At 42.2% G+C, this 26148-nt stretch overlaps 1 protein-coding gene across 1 annotated transcript in view; it reads right to left on the bottom strand.

Annotated features, from left to right (window-relative positions):
- UNC79 (unc-79 homolog, NALCN channel complex subunit) overlaps nt 1-26148 on the bottom strand; it is a 279575-nt gene that overhangs the window by 120886 nt on the left and 132541 nt on the right. Inside the window, exons 15-22 of the mRNA XM_054447451.2 lie at nt 17180-17370; nt 16454-16577; nt 14078-14218; nt 11263-11484; nt 8943-9170; nt 6978-7119; nt 2673-2752; nt 2440-2588 (exon numbers count right to left, since the gene is read on the bottom strand). Coding sequence (XP_054303426.2) covers nt 2440-2588; nt 2673-2752; nt 6978-7119; nt 8943-9170; nt 11263-11484; nt 14078-14218; nt 16454-16577; nt 17180-17370 — 1277 coding nt within the window. The remainder of the gene's footprint in view (nt 1-2439; nt 2589-2672; nt 2753-6977; nt 7120-8942; nt 9171-11262; nt 11485-14077; nt 14219-16453; nt 16578-17179; nt 17371-26148) is intronic.

Raw genomic sequence — 26148 nt, 5'->3', positions numbered from 1 at the left:
AATGGATCCCAGAGACAACCGTTTCATCACTCTGGAATCCTCATCCCTCTGAGCTTCCATCATAACCATATCACCAGTCCCCAGTCCCGAATAAACCCTTTGCCCCATTTGCTCTCGTCCACTCCCAAGCCTCTGAGCGCCGGAGAAAAAGAAACCCAAACCCCTAAGTTGGTCCACTGCAAACTGGTGCCAGCTAACCTCAGCTGAACCCTAAAGCTGGTGATTCTTTGGTTATTTCTTGTTAACTTCCTGCTGCTTTCCTCATGCAGGCTGTCCTATACTCTTTTCCATGTTCCTGAAGCTCCCAACACAATGTCTATCATCACCTCTCAGGATAAGACATCAACACCTAATATTCTTAAGGCTTAAGTCAGCTGTTATAAACTCCCCTTAACACTTTCTCTTTGCCTCAAAATTTATCTTCTTTCAAAGGAAAGGGTATTCTTCCTTTTTTCCACCCTACCCTTTGTTCTTGATCACACACTCTCCTGCCTTCCAAAACTTGGACCCACTAACTGTTTTCTTTCTCTGGCCCTTTCCCACTGACCATAAATATTCTCAGATTTTCTTTTTTTTTTTTTTTTTTTTTTTTGAGACGGAGTCTCGCTCTGTCTCCCAGGCTGGAGTGCAGTGGCACGATCTCGGCTCACTGCAAGCTCCGCCTCCCGGGTTCACGCCATTCTCCTGCCTCAGCCTCCCGAGTAGCTGGGACTACAGGTGCCTGCAGCCACGCCCGGCTATTTTTTCTGTATTTTTTAGTAAAGACAGGGTTTCACCATGTTAGCCAGGATGGTCTCGATCTCCTGACCTCATGATCCACCTGCCTCGGCCTCCCAAAGTGCTGGGATTACAGGCGTGAGCCATCGCGCCTGGCCGTTCAGATTTTCTTTATCCTAAAAATCCTTAATGTCTACTCCCTTTTCTCTCTAAGTATCTGATGTTTCCTTTCCTCTTCTAACAAACCTTTCAGAAGAAAGTTCTGCATTGTCTGTTTATATTCAGTAAGCCTTTGCAATGTACTCTTAGCACTCTCTTAAATTTGGGTGCTTTCCAAAAATCTCTCTTTTCTCCATACTCATTCTGGTAAAGCACACCTCTGACTCTATTTTAAGGCCTTCCATGGATCTCCAAACATCATTAAATAAAATCCCTATCTTCAAGGCCCTTCATACTTGGGTCCTAACCCACTTCTCCAGCCTCATTTTCCATTACTCCCTTACATCCACACCATCCAGCAAAATAAATAAATAAATAAATAAATAAATAAATAAAGCTTCGGTATCCCCCAAGTATGCCCTGCTCATTTCTGGTCCCCTCTTTCCAACTCTGCCATCTGTTTGCTCTTGACATTCCCAGGCTTTACAACATGTCCCACACATCTCAAATCTCTACCAATGAAAATTCTATCATTATCTCAATGCCCATTCAAGTGGTATTGTCTCCAGAGCCTTTCATCATTCATCATTCATCCAGAAATGCTCTCTCCCACCTCTGAGCTGTATAAAGCAGTCATTTATCACATTCCCTTGGATTGACAGTGACTTACATATACATGATCATGAATCTTAGTTTAACCAAGACTGTCGAGTTTATATTCATCCTCTTGGGGTTATTATGAAGACCACCTCTCTTCACTCTCAAACATAGACAAATTTGAATACTAAATTATATGGTCATCTTTCCTCTATATAGGATTCACCCCCTTCCAAACTAGATTGCAAATTCCCTAAGAACCCAGAACAAGAATGTATACAGTAAGCCCTCATATTTGTTGAATGAATAATAAATAAATAACCAAAATGAGTAAAGAAAGATAGAGCCTCAATGTGGTTTGTCATCAAGTTAACCTGAACCAATCTTTTCCTTTTTTATTGACTCATTCTCATACACATAAAATAAGGATGTTTCTGATTTATTTCCAGGAAGATTGCAAAAGTTATTTTAAGGTTTTCAGGAGGAAAAACACTGTAAATCTAGGGTAACGTTTTATTATAATTTTCAAAATGTCTCACCAGTCTCTAAAAAAATAACTTATCAGATAGTATATGGAGAGATTTAGACATCTATTAGCAGTTCTATTTTAAGTAAGAAGGTAGGTAAGTCCTTACTTAATTATACTAGGTAAATATTAATGTATTTTTTGGCATTTTTCTATATTTTCTATATTCTTAAGCCATCTAACAAGTGAAAGGCATAAAATAATTTTTACTTTAACTTTTCTATTTATTCAGTGTCAGGCAAACGGAAATTACCATTCCTTGTATTAACGTACTTTTAAATTAGACTAAAAAAGAAAAATAAAAGTAGTTACCATAGGCAATCGAGCTGTCCTGGCTCAAAAAATAACCCAAACAAGCCAGTAAATCTTAATCTAACTTTAATTTTCACAACTAAAGCCTAATATATAAACAAACAAAATAAACCATTAGGAAGACATACCTTGCAATCAGCATGTGGTCCTGAATGTAGGCTAAAAATTGAGGGTGATCTTTCCTGGCAATGTATAAACATTCTCCATGCAGACAGAGAATCTTCAGGCAATTGAGCATATTAAAAAGAATGTCTGGCTCTTCAAACTTAGCCATTTCCTATACAAAAAACCACATGGTTACTAAGTTATCCAAAACAGTAATGCTACCAAGCCAAGTATTCAAAGACATCAGAAAATATACCTGGAAAATGGTATATATTAGTCTCAATGTTACCGGAAGCTGTTGGTAGCAAAATTTTCTTTCGGTATCATTCTTTACTGCTGTGAAGAAATAATTACACAAAAATTAGGCTAACTCTTCCTTTCCCCCATCATTCATCAATTTATCAAGATCATAAAAACCAAGAAGAGTAAAAAATCTACATAGAATATATGCAAAATTGTTTGAGAAATGTTTTTATTTGCTCTCCAAATTAGCATATATCCCTGCTATGATACAAGTGCAGGAAATCTTCTGAATTGAGGATTCTCAGTTTCCATTTTCCACTGTGCAGTCCATCATGTATTCAGATGTCTTTGGCTCCCTGGAGCTAACCCTACCCAAAGACAACTGAATACATGATTGACTGCACAGTGCTGCTAGTTCTGTTAGTTCTGCTGCTCCCTGAAGGGACCTGGAACCTGGCTAGCTATGCCTTTCTAATTGGAAGGGAGATATGCAGGTATTAAAGAGAGGTGTTTGGCCGGGCGCGGTGGCTCATGCCCGTAATCCCAGCACTTTGGGAGGCCAAGGCGGGTGGATCACTTGAGGTCAGGAGTTCAAGACCAGCATGGCCAACATGGTGAAACCTCTGTCTCTACTGAAAATACAAAAATTAGCTGGGCGTCGTGGTGGGCACCTGTAATCACAGCTACTTGGGGGCTGAGGCAAGAGAATCGCTTGAACCTGGGAGGGTGGAGGTTGCAGTGAGCTGACATTGAGCCACTGCACTCCAGCCTGGGCAATAGAGCAAGACTCAGTCTCAAAAAATAAAAAAAATAAAAAAAGAGAGAGAGAGGTGTTCAAGTTGTACTAGAAACTAAAGAGGTTTATCCCATGGATTCTCACAAAAAGAGGTGCATTTTGAAACAGTTGAACATATTCAGATGAGAACAACTACTCATTATTTTTACCCTCTCGGGAGGATCTCTAAAACTTTTGCCCGCATACTGGGGGCAGCAATATATTATACATGAGGCATGCTAGAGAAAAGAATTCACAAGTTAACCAGATGCAGAAACTAGTGCAGAACATGTTAAAATCACCATTACACGTTTTGGCAATCCCTAGGATCAGAGGCAACGGCAGTCAAATTCCCTTGGTCTAGATACTGAAAAGTCCAGTGGGAATCTTCCACCTGAATGTATTTTAAATGCTTGTCATGAGTACTTGACAGTTTTGTTTGATGTGAAAGTTTTAAATATATTTTTGGTGGTGGACATATCTGACCGCTATAAGAAATAGGGGCCAGGCCTCAAGATGGGAAAAAGGGAAGCACACTAGAAGGGAGGGGAAGTCTCTGAACATGTATCGTCAGAGCACCCCTGAATTCTAGGACAGAAGAGCTCCAGATCACCGCCTGAAGGCCCGCAGAGCAGAAGCAGGAGAGAGGCTCTGAACAGCAGGGAACCCTGGTCTTGGAAGAAAGAGAAGAGGAGCTCTCCTGCGGAGACAATTTAGAACTGCATCCTACAAGACAGCAGAGAGCCTGAGCAGGAAAAGAGGCTAAAGCTGCCACAGGAGCCTGAGCAGGAAAAGAGGCTAAAGCTGCCACAGGAGCCTGGAGGAGCACGCAGGGGAGAACAAAGCATGTGTTTTAATAAGCGGACTGTATAACAACTCAGCAAGGAAAAGAAAAACATTTAAAAATAAATTGCTGGCCAGGCGCAGTGGCTCACGCCTGTAATCCTAGCACTTCGGGAGGCTGAGGGGGGTGGATCACTTGAGGTCAGGAGCTCGAGATCAGCCTAGCCAACATGGCAAAACCCCGTCACTTAAAAAAAAAAAAAAAAAAAAAATTAGCCAGCGTGGTGGTGGGTGCCTGTAGTCCCAGCTACTCAGGAAGCTGAGACATGAGAATTGCTTGAACCTGGGAGGTGGAGGTTGCAGGGAGCCGAGGTCACACCACTGCACTCCAGCCTGGGCAACAGAGTAAGACTCTGTCTCAAAAAAAGAAAAGAAAAAAGAAATTGCTTAATTTTAACCATTGTTCCAATAAAATATTACATAGAGATAAAAGCAGCAGTTGATCTGTGTGCTAGCTTAAGTTTAAAAAATATATTTGCATAGAAAGTGTACAGGCTATTGGATCATGAGTGAAGTCCCAGCTTCCCCTAGGCATGAATGCCTGACAGAAACACAACTGGGCCTGGGCCCTGGCTGCTGCAGCACCAACAAGTTAATTAATCCTAAATTAAACTAGAAGACCTGGGTTCTAGTCCCAAACCTGCCACTAATTAGTTGTTTCCAATTCCCAGGTCCCCAGCCCAGGGATACCCAGACTTGGAGCCGGGGAGTGGAGCTTTTGTTTGTGTTTCTGCTTCTCAGGGATTCTGATGTTCCGTTACAGCTCTGGAATCATGTGAAATACGAAGTATAAATTGTGAATGAATAGTAGGAGTGACATGACCGGGGCGAGTTGTTTAAGCCATCTGGGATTTATTTTCCTCATCTGCCAAGTGCAAAGGTTAAACTGGATCAGCAGATTGTAAACTTCTTTTCTGCAGAATATTTTGTCTGCGGAAAATCTTAGAATTTCAACACATGGCTGGGTGTGGTGGCTTATGCTGTAATCCCAGCACTTTGGGAGGCCGAGACGAGTGGATCACTGGAGTCTAGGAGTTCGAGAACAGCCTGAGCAACATGGTGAAACCCCATCTACACAAAAAGTTCAAAAAATTAGCCGGGCATGGTGGAGCGTGTCTGTGGTCCCAGCTACTCAGGAGGCTGAGGTGGGAGGACTGCTTGAGCCTGGGAGGTCAAGGTTGGAGGGAGCCGTGATTGCGCTCCTGCACTCCAGCCTGGATGACAGAGCAAGACCCTATCTCAAAAAAAAAAAAAAAAAAAAGACCTCCAACCCATGAGAGTAAGTTGGAGCGATCTGGCAGAAGCAAGGTGGGGAGCCTGGGTTTTTATATTTTGCCCTCCTCTTCCCCCCAGGGGTTGCCCCAGTTGAGGATGTTCCAAAAAAAATCATACCGAGCCCTTACAGCTCCAAGAAGTGCACACCGAAAACCAGTGAACTAGATCACCTCAGGTATTCCTTCAAATTCTAAAGTTTATGACATGAAATAGTGTGAGCTGAGATACTCATACACAATTCACTGTTCATATGATCCATGGAGAAGCAGTTAGTTCTGACCGAAGATTTAGTAGGGTTACCTTCATTTGAATAAGACACCTCCACAGTTGCAATGAACCCCAGAAAACAGTCCCCTAATAATATCTGCTACTCACTGAAGAAATGATGCCAAGCCCATGTCTCCCGATACTGGAGTGAGCTCCCAGGAGCAAGCTATTCTTTTTTTTTTTGAGCAGAGTTTCAATATTGTTGCCCAGGCTGGAGTGCAACGGTGCGATCTCGGCTCACCACAACCTCTACCTGCCCAGTTCAAGTGATTCTCCTGTCTCAATCTCCCTAGTAGCTGGGATTACAGGCATGAGCCACCACACTCGGCTAATTTTATATTTTTAGTAGAGACAGGATTTCTCCATGTTGGCCAGGCTGGTCTTGAACTCCCGACCTCAGGTGATCCGCCCACCTTGGCCTCCCAAAGTACTGGGATTACAGGCATGAGCCACCGCGCCTGACCAGGAGCAAGCTATTCTAACTCTTCCGGATCATGGATGCAGGAAGATTGAAAAGCTGCCCAAATTTGCCCCAGGTCTCATATAGATCCCCAGAGTGCCACCACCCAGAGCTAGAAATCAGGCTTTCCCAGAGGCACGTGGGGTCACATCCTGAAATCCCTAAATGCCCTCATGTGAGAGGAGCTAGAGTACGATTCCTGAGCCTGTCTGCCATCTCACTGCCCCCATTGCGTCCACCCAAGAGCTTTGAGACAAATGAAAAAGTGGCCGCTCCCCAGTCACAGCTAAGAGCCAGCAAAGTAGCCTTCGAGCTCAGCCTGCACAGCCCAACCGCCAGAGCCCCACTGCTGCTATCCAGAAACACTCTGCTTTAGCCAAATGCCCTGAGTGGCTGCCAAGATTGTCAGCGCCCAGCCTTGGTCCACAGAGAATACCTCGCATTGTAAGTAGGGAGGCGATGAGTTTTTATTGAAAACCAGTGCCCGCTGCCAGAAAGATGCTCAGGGAACTGGGTTCTATGGGAACTGTAACGGATCTGTTCATTTTATAATCTGCTGGGAAATGTTCCTCTGCATGAGTCTATACTAGGAAACCACATCTGAATTTGCCCAAGTCGATACTAAACCAAGAACCCGGTGATTTGAACATCAGGCCATGTGTACATGGCACATTCCCCGGCAGTCAGTGCACACCTACCAGCATGTTCCACGGGCTCAGTGCGATTGCCTGGGTTCTCCCCATGCTTGCTTGCAGGATTCTCCTCGTCCTCCCCTTCAGGGCCTATGATAAACTCTGGTCTGGAAGAAAGGAGGCTATCCTCAAGGCTGTCTGTGGGCTCCTGAAATAAACAGGACAGGCAGCCAGGTAAGCAGCCCTGGAGGGGTGTCAGGAATGGTTTGCTCAGCTCAGCAAAGCTGGACTGCACACCTGCTGTGTCCCGGGTCCCATGCTCCTGAGGCCAGAGGCCAAGGCACCTCACCCCAGAAGACCCTGGAGCTTATTGCCAGAACAGTGAAAAGAAATCTCTAACCGCTATTGCTGAAACATTTTCTTTCACTTCAAATATATATAGAAGAAGATCAAAAACATCATTAAATCTTCCTAGGTCTGCTTTCTCACCTCTGCATTAGTCTCTGAGATCAGTGTCCCACTCATCAAGTCATTCTCACCCATATACATTTTATTCAATAACAGGATTTGATTAGGAAGGAATAACAATGGGTTCACAAAGCTATATTAAGATGCAAATGGCCGGGCATGGTGGCTCATGCCTATAATCCCAGCACTTTGGAAGGCCGAGGTGGGTGGATCACGAGGTCAGGAATTCGAGACCAACCTGACCAACATGGTGAAACCCCGTCTCTACTAAAAATACAAAAATTAGCCAGGCGTGGTGGCACACGCCTGTAATCCCAGCTGCTGGGGAGGCTGAGGCAGGAGAATCGCTTGAACCTGGGAGGCAGAGGTTGCAGTGAGCCGAGATCACACCACAGCACTCCAGCCTGGGTGACACAGTGAGACTCTGTCTCAAAAAAAAAAGAAAAAAAAAAAAGATGCAAATACTGGCCAGGTGCGATGGTTCATGCCTGTAATCTCAGTGCTTTGGGAGGGTGAGGCAAGGAGGATCACTTGAGGGCAGGATTTGAGACCAGCCTGGGCAACATAGTGAGACCTCATCTCTAAAAGAATGTTTAAAATTATCCAGGCATGGTGGCATGCCTGTGTCCAGTTACCGAGGAGGCTGAGGTACGAGGATCCCTTAAGTCCAGGAGTTCAAGGCTGCAGCTATTCATGATCACACCACTGCCCTCCTGGGTGACAGAGCAAGACCCTATCTCTAAAAATAACAATAATAATAATAAATAATTTTTTTAAAAAAATTTAAAGACACAAATACTGGTTGTCCAGGGTAGTCAAATTTTTAGGAGTGAAAAACTGCTATAACGTGAGTTACCGACAGCAAGGTATGGCAACCCAAGTGTCTGTCAACGGCTAGATGGAGAAACAATTTAAAAATGCATACATTTGGCCAGGCATGGTGGCTCATGCCTGTAATCCCAGCACTTTGGGAGGCCGAGGAGGGTAGATCACTTGAGCACAGGAGTTTAAGACCAGCCTGGGCAACATGGCAAAACCCCATCTCCACAAAAAATAATTTAAAAATTAGCCAGGCATGGTGGTGGGCTGTAGTCCCAGCTTCTTGGGAGGCTGAAGTGGGAGAATCACCTGAGCCTGGGAGGCAGAAGTTTCAGTGAGCCATGATCAATCTACTGCACTCCAGCATAGGAGACAGAGTAAGGCACTGTCTCAAAAAAAAAAAAAAATACATTTTACAGTATCCATTGTCACTTAAACTTTGTAATATAACTTTGTGATAAAAGTTCTTTTAAGAATACTACTAATGCATGAAACCGTATGAATGGAGGTGCTACAACCCTCACTCAAGCCACTTAATAGAATTCTGTATAGCGTGGCTCCAGTTTGTATCCCTTTCCAAGAGCCTGAGTTGGCAGAAGCAATGGGAAAAGTTTCTTTTAACGCAGTCTCACGTATAACCCAGCATGGAGTATAAGATGCTGCTGGAGGAAGACTCCATTACATCAGCTACTGCAGTCTTTAATGCTGCTATACATGGGTCATCTCGTTTCTTCAACTGCTTACCACCAGCCGGCTTTCTTCTTTAGGAGCTAGTCTCTCCAGGAGTTCACAAGCAAGCTGATAGCAGAGGATACTAGACTGACATAAGTTGCACTCGATTGCTTTTTCGTCCTTCTGGCAGGTGTGGGATCCCCCCCAGGGGGCTTGGAAGACATTGTTTATAATAGAAATAATGTCCTTTGATAAGCTGTGCTCTAAACCCATCGTGATTCCATCATCTTGTAACTCCATCTGAAAGACATCAAAAAAAGGACACACGCACACACACAAAAAAAAAGAAGAAGAAGAAGAAGGAGTTTGGTCCATTTGTGCAATATTCCATTGGCACACTACTTGGGGATAATTTTCACTAACTGACAGCAATATTGAATTATTTAAAGACAATATAGGCTTCAAGACCATGAATATACATTGCTGTCCGTGGGTTTTTCTAGAAGGAATATAAACACAAGATGAAGCAATTGGAATTATTTTAAAAATCATGTAGGAGATTTAAAAGAGAGTTGTTGTTTTTGGCTAATTGGTTTGTGAGATTTTACACATTTAAAAAATGCTGCTCCTCACCTAGAGTCCAGATCTTGGTTTCTAAATACCATGAGCTGCTAAAAGGAACCAGGGCTCCTTGGAGAAATGGCTGAATTCCAGGGCTGGGGCTAGGAAAATATAAGATGAGCCTGGAACATCTTGTCACACCAGAAATCAAGGAAGAGTTCACAGAATGATGTGGACGTGCCAAAAGAACACAGGAGCCAGCTTGAAAAGATTCCCACTGGCCAAATGTGGAACAATACGAGCATCAAAATACAGAATCATAGTAACAGATTATAACCCATCAAATAACATAAAAATCCATGGGCACTGCGGGAATGAGTAGATAAATAAAGAAACACATAAATGGGAAAGAAGGAGAAACTATTCCATCAGTAGAATACCAGCGAATACATTTAGAAGAAATGATGGAATTGGAAAATTATCACTTGACTGCCATGATAGTAATAATTGATGAATCATCCACTGATGCTAAAACTAGTGGATGAAAGTCTGATAATAAAGAGGAAATCCATAAGGTAGTTACAAATTACTTATTAGTTACAAAAGGGAAAATAGTGACTTTATCACAGAAAAATGTGGCAGATTTTGGTCACTTGGTTAAGGTGACCAAAGTTATCATCACAGTAATGGGACATTATTATATCTTATGCCTGCTGACATGATGCATTACAAAGGATGTAACATCACATCTGTGGTCTTGCTGCCAAAAAAATGCATGACCCAAATTAATTCATAACGAAGCATCAGGCAAACTCAAATTGAGGGACAGTCCACAAAATAACTGGACTATACTCTTCAAAAATGTCAAGGCCCCATAAGTATAGACACCTATGAGGTACCCACAAAAATTAAAAATAATTTAAAAAAAAAAGTCAAGGACATGAAAGATAAAGACTGAGGAACTGTCCTAGATTAAAGAAGACAAAGGGAACAGTATCTGTAATTGCAATGAGTGCTTCTAGATTGTTCCTTAATCAAAGCCAGGCTTTTTTCTCTTGCTATAAAGATGATATTACTATTATTATATCAATTTTCAAAATTAATAATTTCTGCAAGTTATGTAGTAGTACTATAACACTATTAATTTCCTGATTTTGATAACTGTACTGTGTTTATGTAAGAGAATGTCCTTTTTTTTAGAAAATACACTCTGAAGTGTTTAGGGATAAAAGGACATCATGTCTGCAATTTAGTCTCAAACGATCTATTAAAAATTAATGCATACACATGCAGAGAAAGAGAGAAGCAGATGTGGTAAATGTTAACATCTGGAGAATTGCAGGGAGGAGTATTTGGGGATTCTTTATAGTATTCTTGTAACTTTTCTGCAAATCTGAAATTATTTCAAAATAAAAGGTTAAAAAGAAATGTTCTCATCAAAATCTTTTTAACTTCTCTTTTTAAATTAACTTTAAAAATCAATGTACAAAATATATTAAAATTAGCTTCATCACTATAGAGTTGTACCTTGCCCTTCCCAACAATAGTATCATCCTTTTTGTTCATGCAATTTATTTAACAGAATCAATTCTAATGATGCTAGGGTGTTTCTAAAATTCAGTCCATTCTCATATGTCAACATCACTGCAGATATTCACATAAGTAGTTTTCAGACTCTTTAGGAAATCTCCAAAGGAGTTTTCAAAAGGTCTTGGGTGATGCTGCATCGTTTTGATAAGTGTGGAGATGCCCAACACATGGAAAGAATTGCTGTACAACGCTTTCTCTCATTCTTCACCTCTGAACTAAAGGAAGCTCATGCTTCAGCTACCTGCTTCAGGAGAAGATCAAACATGAGGATGAAACAATTTAGATTCATTTCATCATCTTCACAATCAAAGTCAATAGTCCTTCCTCCTGGGTGTCCAAAATTCTTGAAAGGGCTACGAAACGGACTATGCAAAGGACTCCGAAACGGACTCTGAAAAGGACTATGAAATGGACTGAGCATATTGTGCTGAACTCGTCGGCCAGGATCAGAGGCAACACTCACCTATAAGAAAGAATGGCAACACATAGAAATGAACTCACAGAAGCTCAAATTGCTGTGTAAAATATTTGGGGACTCTATGGAAGGTATTTCCAGCTGTCACACTTATTTCTTTCCTTAACCAATGGCATTAGTACCTCCAAATGCTAAGGATTCTCTCAATATATAAAAACAAGAAATAAAACCACTCAAACTTCCTAGTTGTCAGGAAGTGACATCAACACCCTGAAGAATGAAGGCATCTGCCATTACATTTTTCAACTCATCAAACATGTACAATTAGACCAGATTGTTTGAGTCTACTGAAAATCGTACCCTGAAAAATGAGAACTTACAAAAGTAAAATATTGCAAGATAATGTTTAGAATCAGAAGCACAGAATCTCAGGTTGACCTGATTGGTTAAAAGATGGTCTCTGGGGATTACAATTATTAAACTATTATGAGACAACAATATATGACAAACCTTTTGTACTGGTTATTCTCCATTTGTCCACCCAACCCCCACTCAGACTCTTACTACCTCCTTCGCCCTACTCTATGCCCAAGAAGTCGTGGACTGAGTCTCCTCTGGCTCCTTTGCTGCCTAGCTTCCAGTTGGGTTAAGTCAATGGTTTTTATTTTTTGGATTATTTTGTTGTTGTTTTGTTTTGGGACAGAGTCTTGCTCTGTTGCCCGGGCTGAAGTGCAGTGGCATGATCACGGCTCTCTACAGGCTTGACCTCCCACTCTCAAGCAATCCTCCCACCTCAGCCTCCCAAGTAGCTGGGACAAAAGGCATGCACCACCAGGCCCAGCTAAGTTTTTGAAATGTTTTTGTAGAGACAAGGTCTCATTATGTGGCCCAGGCTGGTCTCTAACTCCTGGACTCAAGCAATCCTCCCACTTCAGCCTCCTGAAGTGCTGGGATTAGAGGCATAAGCCACCAAGCCTAACTGGGTTCAGTCAATGGGAGGTACCAGCAGAAGTCCTGAAACCTGGAGGAGAGAGAGGCAGGAGTATTTCTCCCCTCTCCCTGCCCACTTGGGTGCTACATCTCTGGGAGCATCTCCAGCACTCCATAACTTCTCCAACCAGCCCTTTCTTACAGTTTCAGCTCCTGTTTGGTACCCCAGGAACTCTTTCCCTTGTTCCTTCAGCCCTGGGAGTGTAAGGACTTTCTACTGGACTGTTCCTGGACTCTAGGTGCTTTGTCCACCCATATTGCTCCTTTAGCTCCTTTAAGCTTTCCCATAACACTATAGGAAGAACCTCCATTAAAGTCTGTCATTTAAACTATCTGGGATAAATTCTGAATCAGGACCCTGACTAACACATCTGTACATCACTCTCAAATCATATTTCTCTCTTTTTTTTTTCTTTTTCAATTTTTATTTTAGAATCGGGGGAACACATGTGCAGGTTTGTTACAAAGTTATATTGCATGATGCTGAGGTTTGGGGTATGACTGAACCTATCACCTAGGTATTTTTCTGTCTTAAAAGTCTTTGTGGTAACCACAAAGCTCTTCAAACACCATTTTTAAGGTAAAGAGGAAGATTACCCCATTAAGAATCAGAATACCCAGGTATTCACAGTGTTTCTGTAGGAAATCACTTCACTTCACTGAACATCAGGTTAGGTAGTTGTAAAATGAAGATAATGAGTTCTTCCCTGGCTGCCTCACACAATTCTGTGATATTGTTTGCTGTGAACACATTGCACAGAATAAAGTGCTACACAAAGGAATGTCATCTTAAAGGTTACAGAAGAAAGAAAGAAAGTATAGATGGTTGGCAGCTGGTTCCTATCAGGCAGATGACAAAATAAGTAATGATATTCTTTAAAACACTGAATGTAAACCCATAATCATGTTCCATGTTTTAATCCCTAGATATCAGGTGGGATGGCTGGAGCCTATGGCATACAGGGGGGGAAATTTTGTAGAGAGGCTTGACAAGGACAAGTGGAGGACATTTTCTGTCAACCATCCAATAAGAGTCAACCTTTCCACAGCTGCTCACGGCCTGAGAACAGCAGCACATCAGCAGAGACTCTATCAGGCCTCCATAGAAAAATAACCAAAGCTGTCCAGCAGTTTGTATATACTTTAGACAGACTATCTTGACTTTTCTCATCTACAATAATGCAAAGGGGTCAATAAAATAGGCTCAGTTGGTTCACAGTGACAGCATCCCTCACAGTCACCAGTAGTTGATCATATCTTCCCAAAAGACAAGGAAAAACAACAATCATCCAAACTCCTCCCAGACTCCTCGCCCCCAAAGTGAAGCACTGATCTGCCTAGGAGATGGTAAAAAAAATTCTTATTCACCAGGAGACTCATAAAAATGGAACGTTACCAAAAAGCTACTCTTTTTCATCAAGGGAGAGAGCTAAAATTCAAAGAAATTAAAAATAAAATGAAAACTCAATAACTTACTGATTATAAACTATACCAAACTATACCAAACAAATGTGACTATTTAATGCACACAGTGAGATGGGCTGAAAACAAATTTTTGGTTTCTTATGACAGTACTTTCAGGCGTAGGATAACTGACAAGGGTTTTCAAGATTTTTAAAAGTAAGACAAGAACAAATGTGGCAATAATTACCCTTCGAGATGCAAGGTTCCCTGCCAGTTCACTGACTCTTGATTTTCTTTGATTTGCCAGCTCTTTGACTGAATTAACTCCATCAGAAAACATACTTATTAGTAGTTGAAGTGGAACCATGATATCTAACTCCGATAATACCTAGGGAAAAAAGGCATATATCCCCCAAAAAACACATGTAAATTTTAAAACTCAAAAAAGCTATATTTAACCTTCTTTTTCCAAAGCAAATTATTGAACATAAGGATAATTAGCCTTACATGTATTCTATCAACACAGTCATCCTCCAATTTTCATACTAAGAAAATCAAAGTTATCACTGAACTTTCTCCTTTCCTCACCCCCAGCATCCAATAGGTCACCATGTTCTTTCTATTAACACTTCTCAGTTTCTCTTGACGCTGTCCCCCACTCTCCATACCCACCACTAGTGCCTTAGATCCCCACCTTTCTCCTGGACTAGCACTACTTCTCTGGTCCATCCCCACTCTGATCTCAATGACCCATCCGATCTTGCTGTCTGGTACAACTTCGTGTCAGTCTGGGCCCAAATAAAGTCACTTTCTCTGTCATTAATTTTCTGGAAAAAAATGCCTTCTTCCTTCAGACAGAATTAATCCATCCTTGTTTTCTGCTTTCTTAACCTTTATACATACCTTTATTAGAGCAATTATTACTTTTTCTTCTGTTTAATTATCTAATCCTATTCCTCCCACTGTGAGCTGCTTAAAGAAAGGAAGTACGCAGAAAGGACTATTTACGGTCCCATTTTTATTCCAGTGCCTATTCCAGTGCCTGGCACATGGGAGCTGTTGTACGTGTTTCCAGAATTAATTATAAATGAGTCAACTCTAACCACTATAGTGTCCACTCTATCCTCCAAATAGACCAAGGCTGGAAAACCTCCTTCAGCTGCAGCACTCTGTCTTATAAACCAAGGCTGGATGAAAGCCCAGTTCGTAAAACGTGTAAATGTTGCCGCTGTAGCTATAGGGGGGACAAAGCTGTATGGGCTCATCCCCAAAGAGCACAGTGTAAGGGCTGTGCAATGGGGTAACTGAGGCAACATCCAGCCATCTGTAGGAAGACTGGCTCTTAAAAGGAGAATTACTTTACTGAAATCCATTTGGGAATAAATGGTTTAAATTCTAAATCCCAAAGTTGACTTTTTGTTTGTTTGTTTTTTGAGACAGGGTCTCACTCTATTGCCCAGGCTAGAGTGCAGTGGCTTGATCATAGCTCACTGCAGCCTCAATCTCCTGGGCTCAAGAGATTCTCCTGGCTCAGCCTCCCAAGTAGCTGGGACTATAGGCGTGAGTCACCACATCCAGCTAATTTTTGTATTTTTTGTAGAGATGGGCTTTGGCCATGTTGGCCAGGCTGGTCTTGAACTCCTGAGCTCAAGTGATCTGCCCACCTTTGCCTCCCAAAGTGCTGGGATTACAGGTGTGAGCTACCGAGCTGGCCCAAATTTTGACTTTTTAAAAAATGGTCCCTTTACTCTCTGTCAAATGTGAAGAATATTGCTCTTTAGTTTCGAAAAGGCATCTTTACAACTTGAAGAGCTTATGGGATCCTATCCTTGCATGACACAGAAATGTATCTGTACCTGTAGTTAATCTAAACATTGATTCTGTCCTCATTTTCTAAAACTGCCCAAACTCATATCAGGTATTCAAGTTAATATAATAAACTTTAATTGAACATCCACTTTTAAATACAAATGTGTGCCATATTCTAGGAGGAGAGGATGAGGAGGGTTATAAATACAGAAATGAGTAAGACCTGGCCCCTGTACTCAGGAGCTTGTAATCAGGTGGCGAGACAGACAAAAACTGTGAGACAGAAATAGAACCAAATTCACACAGAGAACCTGGGAAGATGAGGGTTTGAAGTAGCAGGAAAGTTCACATAGGGGATAATTTTTGAGATGGACTTTAAAAGGTAGGTTGGAGTTCACAAATAGAGACAGGAGAGGAAGTCATCCCAGGCTGAGGGAACAGCATGAACTACTCACTAAATCCTTCCCCAACTTTCCAAGTAAAGGACCTGTTTAATATCAAAGATTTATCAGAATCCCACAAGACAGCTATTGTACTTTTAATAGCCATTGATGGAAAAATACAAAAGGACCTAAAGCTACTATGAATTCAGTAATATTATTGCACAATTTATATATTTATATGTTATTAACCACAACTAGAGCAACATATATTTGAAATTTACTCATTTATCTATGCACAGGAGATATTCTTTCTTGGCAAACATGGGGACTTATGAACTCTTTGCTATAACTCCCACTCCCTCGACCCAGGGATCTAAAGCTTATAAGCTAAGAACTATTTCCTAAAATGATCGAAAGTATTATTCACTTACATGAAGCCATAGTAAAGCTTGCTCCTGCACAGAGGAGGGGTATCCTGTAAACCGACAACTAATAAAACCAAACATCTCCTCCATTGAGAAAGGCAGAGGACAGAGTTCAATGTCAAACATTTTGCTGGAAAGCAGAGCAACAAAAGTAAATGACCAATGGGCATAGATTGGGTTCTACTAATACCACCACCGTCTTTCTAACTATTCCCTATTTGGAGAGCCAAGCCTTTTAGATTAGTTTGTGTTCTGAACTGTTATCAGCATATTTCACTTTACTGTAAGAGAAGTTTATGTCATTGAAATAGAGATCTTATAAATAATTCATATGGTTGTTAATAACATTACTGTTCTTCCTCATATTAGGTTTAACAGAAGGAATTGCATTTCTAAAGCATTAGCATTGCTCCCCAACATCTAAAACAGTTTGCCTTTGCACTTTCCCACCACATCCCACCAATTATATTTGAAAATTTCAAAATAAGTAAACATCTGTTTTTATCTATTTACTATTCCACAAGAACAAAATCTTTTCTGGACAATGCCAAATCATCTTAGGTTGAGGTATTGCAGCTATTTCATGTTGGGGCTTCAAGTTTCTCCACAGGGTTGTTAAAAAGTAAATGAGATTATATAAAACACTTAGTAGGGTGACCGGCATACAGTACATGCTCAACAAATGTTAGATATGATTATAATTACAGTGACTTCATTAAACTACTTACCCACCTTAATACTTCCCTGAATTCTTTTAACTGATTATCTGGGACTTCTGTTCTGATGGCTTCCAGCCATTCCGGCATAATACACTCCCAGACAGACTGATTGATCACATTATAGGGGATCAGGCAGAGGATTCGGTTGAGACCTTCCTTCAGCTGAGTCACTGTGCTACAGGACTTATCCCAGTAGCCACCAACCTGAAGAGGTTTCCATAGCCACAGGGGAAAAGAATGAAACACACTGGTTACAACCGTACTCAAGGACTTCCTAAGGCAATGGGTACAGAGAAAGGCCACAATCCATCATGTCTGAGTCCCAGGCCAAGAATCTTCAGTGTGAGATTGATTCGTAAGACGGCAAACCACCAGGATCCATCACTTACAGAAAGGAAAACATAGTCACGAGTAGGCTCAAATATTGATTACAGATTGAATTTTTAATGATGCTACTGTTGATTTTCCAAATCACATGTGAATTAAAGTTCCAAAGATTTATTCCCAACAGGATGAGCATGCTATTAGAGCATTCTTATTCCTCAAGTCTGATAAATCCATTACAACATGCACGTTATAACTGTGCTTCAGAGGAACACGGTTTTCTACTACCGCATGCTTTGTATTGCAGATTTTTCATTACAGGAAATACAGTAGCACACAGTGCTCTTTTTACCCTATGCTGCATACTCTGCCACAAGTTTTTTCCTAAGAATGTTCTAAAGGTAGTTGAATCTGTGAATAAAAAGGACTGGCTTTTTAAACTAATTAAGATAGTATATCAATTTTTAAGAGCAGGAAAAAGTTAAAATCATGAATTTACAAACTTAGGTTGTTTATAATCCTGATGTTAGAGATCGTATATTCTAAGTATCAACGTAACAAAGGTTAAACTGGTCCTGAGTCTTTACTAAATAACACAAGATGTGTGAGAAACTACCTTAATTTAAATGAATTCAATTTTTAAATGTTTATTACATCTAGAATTCCAGATTATTCCAAAAAATTCATCAATTCTATTTTAAAGCTCCAATATCTATTTGGTGCCATATTGACCAAAATCCTAGACAAGACAATTGACTAAATATTTTCAAGAAGTGACTGTATTTCTGTAATTTCTGTTGTGTTGTTGTTAGTTACAGGTACAGACAGAAAAGAACCAACACTAATAACATTGAGATCCTGAAATATATCATTACTGAAGCTTTTTTTTGGCTATGTAGTTTATGATCAAGCCATATAAAGGCTTATTGGTTTTGAATAGTATTTTGGAATTGAGGGAAGAGAGAGACCCTCTCCTGTTGTTTTATATTGTTTTATAGTCAGTACCTGTTTTAAGGAAAAACAACAAGAAAGTAAAACCAAAGACAGGCAGCCCGGCGCCAGGCCCGAAACCAGGCCTGGGCCCGCCTGGCCTAAACCTAGTAGTTAAAAATCAACTCATAACTTAGAAACCGATGTTATTCATAGATTCCAGACATTGTATAGAAGAACATTGTGAAACTCCCTGCCCTGTTCTGTTTCTCTCTGACCACCGGTGCATGCAGCCCCTGTCATGTACCGCCTGCTTGCTCAAATCAATCACGACCCTTTCGTGTGAAATCTTCAGTGTTGTAAGCCCTTAAAAGGGACAGAAATTGTGCATTCGAGAAGCTCGGATTTTAAGGCAGTAGCTTGCCAATGCTCCCAGCTGAATAAAGCCCTTCCTTCTACAACTCGGTGTCTGAGAGGTTTTGTCTGTGGCTCGTCCTGCTACAGAACAAGTATGCTTTTGGAAATCCTAAATTGTCAGTGGCCAGATGACAGATCCTTTGAGCTGGAAAAGCTTTCATATTTAAAAGGATTTTTAGAGAGCACTTACCCTAAGCAAATGTCGTAATTACCTATACGGGAGGATGAAATGGAAAGAAGGACCCAAAAAGTATCACAGCTAGCCTAAAAGGCTCCCTTAATAAAATTAAATAACAGAAATCAGATTTAGAACAAAAATTTAAATCTACACCCACCATAAAGTCCCCTTCACCACCTTCCTCTTGCACACAGCCCAGTGGAAGGCTGATAATCCAGTCTGATAGGAGATATTATGGAAGACTTCCCTTTACAGGTCAATGGGCTAAGGCGGAATGATGTGCTCAGAGGGCAGGAATTCATCCTAAAGGCTCTGTTAAAAGATTTATAAAAACATTCCAAACGCACACAGCTCTAAATTCAGAAGCCCTGGAACACAGGAATCTTTTGGTTTCCATGTCAGTTAGAAATTTTCTCTCCGACTTAAGGGGACAATTTCAAAATAGGGCAGTTGGACAGGCAGGCCAATCCATGAATGCTATTGTTGATGTCACCACCCAATTCTTTGAAGTATTAAAAAATAACTGTTCTAGGCTGAGGTGAAAGGATCGCCTGAGGCCAGGAGTTCAAGACCAGCTGAGCAGCAGAGTGAGACCCTGTATCTAAACACATTTTTTTTAAATTAGCCAGGCATGGTGGTATGCACCTGTAGTTCCATTTACTTGGGAGGCTGAGGTGGGAGGATCGACTTAGCCCAGAAGTTTGAGGCTGCAGTGAGCTATGGTTGTGCTACTGTACTCCAGCCTGGGCCACATAGTGAGACCCCATATCTAATAAATAAATAAATAAATATTTTTAAAAAATAAACAAATGTTCTGGCTTTACTGAGTCTTTACAAAAACAGAAATGTAGCTTTAGGAATAACCTAAAGCTCCACCCATCCTTCTTACCAATCCCAAAACCTCCCCTCCAAAAGATGCTTGCAGATACTATAAAATGCCAGGACACTGGAAAAGGGACTGTCCTGCCCTTAAGAAGGAGAACTTAAACAGTAATTGTCCTGGGCCTCAGCCTGGACATGTAAACACTGCAGACTCTCCAGACAAATAATTGTCCATTCCCCCATCCTCCCTTAAGCCCCTACATGTTAAAGCTCAACACTGCTGGGAGAATTTCCTGTTTGTTGCAGACCAAAACCTGACAATAGGCAAATATGTCCCTGGAAATCCTCTTAGAGCAGTTACTTTAAAAGTCTGCATAATTCCTCTCCCCTTTTGAGATGTAAATCTTCTACCACCCAGAACTAAATTTTCAAGAACCTGACAGCAATCTCTCTCTTACTTTTTTTTTTTTTTTTTTGGAGATGGAGTCTGGCTCTGTCACCCAGGCTGGAGTGCAATGGCGCAATCTCAGTTCACTGCAACCTCCGCCTCCTGAGTTCAAGCAGTTATCCTGCCTCAGCCTCCCGAGTTGCATGGGACTACAGGCATGTACCACCACACCTGGCTAATTTTTGTATTTTTAGTAGAGACGGGGTTTCACCATGTTGGCCAGGATGGTCTCCATCTCCTGACCTGAAGCAGTCTGCCCTCCTTGGCCTCCCAAGGTGCTGGGATTACAGGTGTGAGCCACCACACCCAGCCAAGAGCCATCTCTTTAAAATGCAAACATCCAAGGAAGTAATTCTGCTTTAGATCCCAGAATTGAGGCTCCTCACTTTTACTTGTAGTACTGCTTCTTATCACAAAATTCAAGAAATTTACTTCCCCTCCTGATAAATACCAATTAAAATTCCAGTCTCTTGAGAAAACTCCAATGCCTTTTTCCTTAGCTCAGCCCACTTTAAAAAGTAGCTTTGCCGTTGACTAAAGCAACCACCTGAGGCTGAGCCACAGCCTCTATGAGATTATACATCAGGGCAACTAAAAAGATCTTAAAGGTTTCCCCCACAAATATCAATAAAAAGCATTAGCCCTTATAACGAATAGGTAACAACTTGTTCCATCTGCCGAAACACAATTTGAATAAAAGTGAGGCAAAGATGAAAAAGAGCTCTTATATAAACTAGCAAGTTTGTTTGTTTGTTTTTGTTTTTTGGTTTTTATTTATTTTATTTTTTTGAGATGGAGTTTCACTCCTGTTACCCAGGCTGGAGTGCAATGGCGTCATCTGGGCTCACTGCAACCTCCGCCTCCTGGGTTCAAGTGATTCTCCTGCCTCAGCCTCCCAAGCTGGGATTACAGCCACCCGCCACCACACCCAGCTAATTTTTGTATTTTTAGTAGAGATGGGGTTTCATCACATTGGCCAGGCTGGTCTTGAACTCCTGACCTCAGGTGATCCACACTCCTCGGCCTCCCAAACTGCTGGCATTACAGGTGTGAGCCACCACACCTGGCCTAAACTAGTAAGTTTTATATCACTTTTTGAAAGTTATAAGGTCTCTATTTGTGTCTGTATGTTTGTGTATGTCTATGTGAGACAGAGTAAGGATGGAGCTTGGCTCAGCTCTCCCCCACTAGAGCATTCTTTCACGCATTCCCACTGATCACAAAACAACACTATGCTACCTCACTGACACCATACCCATTAATAGTTATATTAAGACCCATTAATAGTCATACAAAGTGTGAAAGGAAAACCTTGGGCGCCAAAATTACTAAGCTAAAAGGAAATGTCAAGCTGGGAACTGCTCAGGGCAAATCTGCCTCCCATTCTATTCAAAGTCTTCCCTCTGCCACACTGAGATAGGTGCATATCTGATTGCCTCCTTTGGAAGGGCTAATCAGAAACTCAAAAAGAATGCAACCGTTTTTCTCTCACCTACCTGTGACCTGGAAGCTCCCTCCCTGCTTCGAGTTGTCCCCGCCTTTCTGAACAGAACCAATGTATTTCTTACATATATTGATTGATGTCTCATGTCTTCCTAAAATGTATAAAACCAAGCTGTGCCCAAGCACCTTGGGCACATGTCTTTCCTGAGGCTGTATCACAGGTGCACATCCTCAACCTTGGCAAAATAAACTTTCTAAACTAACTGAGACCATCTCAGATATTCGGGGTTCACAAAAGAAAGTAGTCATTCTACTGATAAAAGAAAAACTTCAGCCGAATTAAATGCAAAGGAGTTTAATTGAGCAATAAACAATTCACAAATTGGGCAGCTTTCTGAGCCAGAGTAGGTTCAGAGACTCCAGCACAGCCACATGGTGGAAGAAGATTTATGGACAGAAAAAGGAAAGTGATGGACAGAAAAGAAAAGTGAGGCCGGGCGTGGTGGCTCACACCTGTAATCCCAGCACTTTGGGAGGCCAAGATGGGTGGATCACCTGAGGTCAGGTGTTCGAGACCAGCCTGGCCAACATGGGGAAACTCCATCACTACTAAAAATATAAAAAATTGGCCAGGCATGGTGGTGGGCACCTGTAATCCCAGCTACTCGGGAAGCCAAGGCAGGAGAATCGCTTGAACCTGGGAGGCAGAGGTTGCAGTGAGCCGAGATTGCGCCACTACACTCCAGCCTGGGCAACAAGAATGAAACTCCGTCTCAAAAAAATAAAAAAGAAAGAAAGAAAAGTGAGTACAGAAATAGCTGGATTGGGTATAGGTTGGCATTTGCCTTTTGTGAACATGGTTCCAACAGTTGGCTACATTTGACTGGCCAAAACTCGGTGATTGGCACAGTGTAGGCTATGGTCCATTCATACCTCCACTTGTTACAGATCACGATGTACAGAGAAACTTTTAGGCCAAACTTAAAGGATGTAAGGAGGCAGTTTTAGGTTAAACTTGATTTAACACTATATTATTCTTTTGGGCTTTCATGTTTAACCATGTCTTTTACTTAAAGAATTCCAGGCCGGGCGTGGTGGCTCAAGCCTGTAATCCCAGCACTTTGGGAGGCCAAAGTGGGCAGATCACGAGGTCAGGAGATCAAGACCATCCTTGCCAACACGGTGAAATCCCATCTCTACTGGACATGGTGGTGTGTGCCTGTAGTCGCAGCTACTCAGGAGGCTGAGGCAGGAGAATCGCTTGAACCCGGGAGGCAGAGGTTGCAGTGAGCACAGATCGTGCCACTGCACTCCAGCCTGGCGACAGAGCAAGATTCCATCTCAAAAAAAAAAAAAAAAAAAAATTCCAGAAACTGGCCTAAGGATATCCAAAATCGAACCAAGGTTGTGGAGTGTCCCTACTCAAGAAGGAATGCTGAACTATTGATTTACAGCATTGTTGCCGCGGGCCAGACCACCAGGTGGCCTGTTACTCAAGGTAACCATCACAACCGGCTATGCTGACCTGTGTACCTTACCCTTAACATGCTCTGCCCAGCCCAGCCTGCACACCTTACCCCTGATGTCAATTCCTGCTCTTTGCCTAATAAAACAATCCCTACCAACGCTTTTTAGAAAACCAGTGGGAGGATTCTTGCACTTCCACTGTCTCCCTTGCTCTTGAGCACAAGCCCTGAAATAAAACCCTTGTCTAGGAAATCCGCTGGCCCCATGTCAATTTCCATTACATGGGGAGCCAAAGAGTCTGGTTTATAAGAGATTCTCTGGCAACCACTGCAGGTCCACAGGACATGGGGAACATTTTTCTCTCCCAAGCGCGAGGCTTGTGAGCCAGCATGATGGCCGGACCCCTCTGCAGCTGATGGGCAGCTGTCTGAAACTTCGGTTTAGTATTGCTGCAACTGGGAGTTTTCCTCCAGCCTCCCCAAGACTCCTTGCCACCCCTCTAAGCTATGCTTTCCCTCCTCTCCTGTCCCCTATTTGTTGTGTTTTTATTTTTCCTTCTTCTTCCTCCCTCCTTCCTTTCTTTTGGTTGTCACTAACTTCATCAGCTCCAGCTGAATAGATACCCACATAGGACGTGTTGAAATGGTGGATTGGCTCAGCCTGAATAGTCACCCATGCAGGATGGATTGAAACAGCTGATCAGTTTACAAAACTCTGTTTAGTGCCCTGGCTTTGAACTCTGTAATCTTCTTTAAGTCTTCTAAGTATTCTCCCTCCCTTTGCCACACCTTGTGGGGAAGGGAAGCCTGTGGACTTTCCTGTCGTCTGTCTGTTTGAGTGTGAAGCTACTGACTGTGGGCGCTGTTAAAGCAAACTAAATACGGCCTGAGAGGAACTCCATACTTCTATATTTGAGTCCCTGTGGATGTAACCTAGCTGTAGAAAACAACGTATATGGTCGTCCATTTTCAAGACAAAATACCTTGAATACGCTTGGACCTGTAAGCTATGGAAGAACAGGATACCCTAGAGCCCTGCCTTAATAGCCAGTGTCTGCTTATTGGGACCCTTTAGTTACTCTCACCCAAACCAGAGGATTTAGCTTAGAATGGAAGTTTACTAGCTTGCAAAAATAGCTCACCTTATCTATTCCTAACAGCTTGCTTAACCCCCTGGGTCATAGGTCAAACACTTGAAGAGTCCCAGAGCTGACTACAATTACAATGCATTAAGGGCTGCAACAAAATGCAGCAAGAAGACCCTAAAGAAAATACCAAAAGCCCCAACCCAATGACCAATAAAAAACAAGAAAAGAAACTTAGGTGACTACATCCAGGAAGATTGTAACCCCACAGTGCTCAGCCTACAAGAATTGGGGGAGGGACTTGCGCACTAGGGGATAAATTGCTTGCTGTAACTGTACTAGATGTGCCTGCTCAACAGACACCTGATCTTGCAAGACTGACAGTCAAGTTTCACTTTCGCTGTACTTCTGGTCTCTTAGCCCATTCTTTGGGTTTGGACCGGTAGACACGCCTCTTATAATTTGGGTGAGCACTGAGCCTAAGCTAAGCCATTGTATCCCCTGTGACCTGCATGTGTACATCCAGATGGCCTGAAGTAACTGAAAATTAAAAAAGAAGTGAAAATGGCTGGTTCCTGCCTTAACTGATGACATTATCTTGTGAAATTCCTTCTCCTGGCTCATCCTGGCTCAAAAGCTCCCCTACTGAGCACCTTGTGACCCCCCACCCCTGCCAGCCAGAGAACAACCTCCTTTGACTGTAATTTTCCACTACCTACCCAAATCTTATAAAACAGCCCCACCCCATCTCCCTTCACTGACTCTCTTTTCGGACTCAGCCCGCCTGCACCCAGGTGATTAAACAGCTTTAATGCTCACACAAAGCCTGTTTGGTGGTCTCTTCACGTGGACACGTGTGAAATTTGGTACCGTGACTCAGATCGGGGGACTTCCCTTGGGAGATCAATCCCCTGTCCTCCTGCTCCTTCAACATTTATTCTCCGAAGGATATCGGGTATCCCCATCCAAAGCTCAAATTTCTTCTCCATCCGTTACCTACCTCAATAGGTAACATACGTGCTCTCCCTGCCGATCGTGTCCAACTGATCTCTCAAACCCCAACACCTTCTACAAAACAACAACTCCTTTCCTTCCTAGGCATGGTTGGATACTTTTGCCTTTGGATACCTGGTTTTGCCATCCTAACAAAACCATTATATAAACTCACAAAAGGAAACCTAGCTGACCCCATAGATCCTAAATCCTTTCCCCACTCCTCTTTCTGTTCCTTTCCCCACTCCTCTTTCTGTTCCTTGAAGACAGCTTTAGAGACTGCTCCCACATTAGCTCTCCCTGACACATCCCAACGCTTTTCATTATACACAGCTGAAGTGCAGGGCTGTGCAGTCAGAATTCTTACACAAGGACCGGGAATGCACCCTGTAGCCTTTTTGTCCAAACAACTTGACCTTACTGTTTTAGGCTGGCCATCATGCCTCCGTGCAGCAGCTGCCACTGCCCTAATACTTTTAGAGGCCCTCAAAATCACAAACTATCCTCAACTCACTCTCTACAGCTCTCATAACTTCCAAAATCTATTTTCTTCCTCACACCTGACGCATATACTTTCTGCTCCCTGGCTCCTTCAGCTATACTCACTCTTTGTTGAATCTCCCACAATTACCATTGTTCCTGGCCCAGACTTCAATCTGGGCTCCCACATTATTCCAGCTACCACACCTGACTCCCATGACTGTATCTCTCTGATCCACCTGACATTCACCCCATTTCCCCATATTTCCTTCTTTCCTGTTCCTCACCCTGATCACACTTGGTTTATTGATGGCAGTTCCACTAGGCCTGATCGCCACTCACCAGCAAAAGCAGGCTATGCTGTAGTAGTGTCTTCCACATCTATCATTGAGGCTA

Source organism: Pongo pygmaeus, chromosome 15 (genome assembly GCF_028885625.2).
Source record: "Pongo pygmaeus isolate AG05252 chromosome 15, NHGRI_mPonPyg2-v2.0_pri, whole genome shotgun sequence".
NCBI lineage: Eukaryota > Metazoa > Chordata > Mammalia > Primates > Hominidae > Pongo > Pongo pygmaeus.
This window is presented reverse-complemented; position numbering and strand designations above follow the sequence as displayed.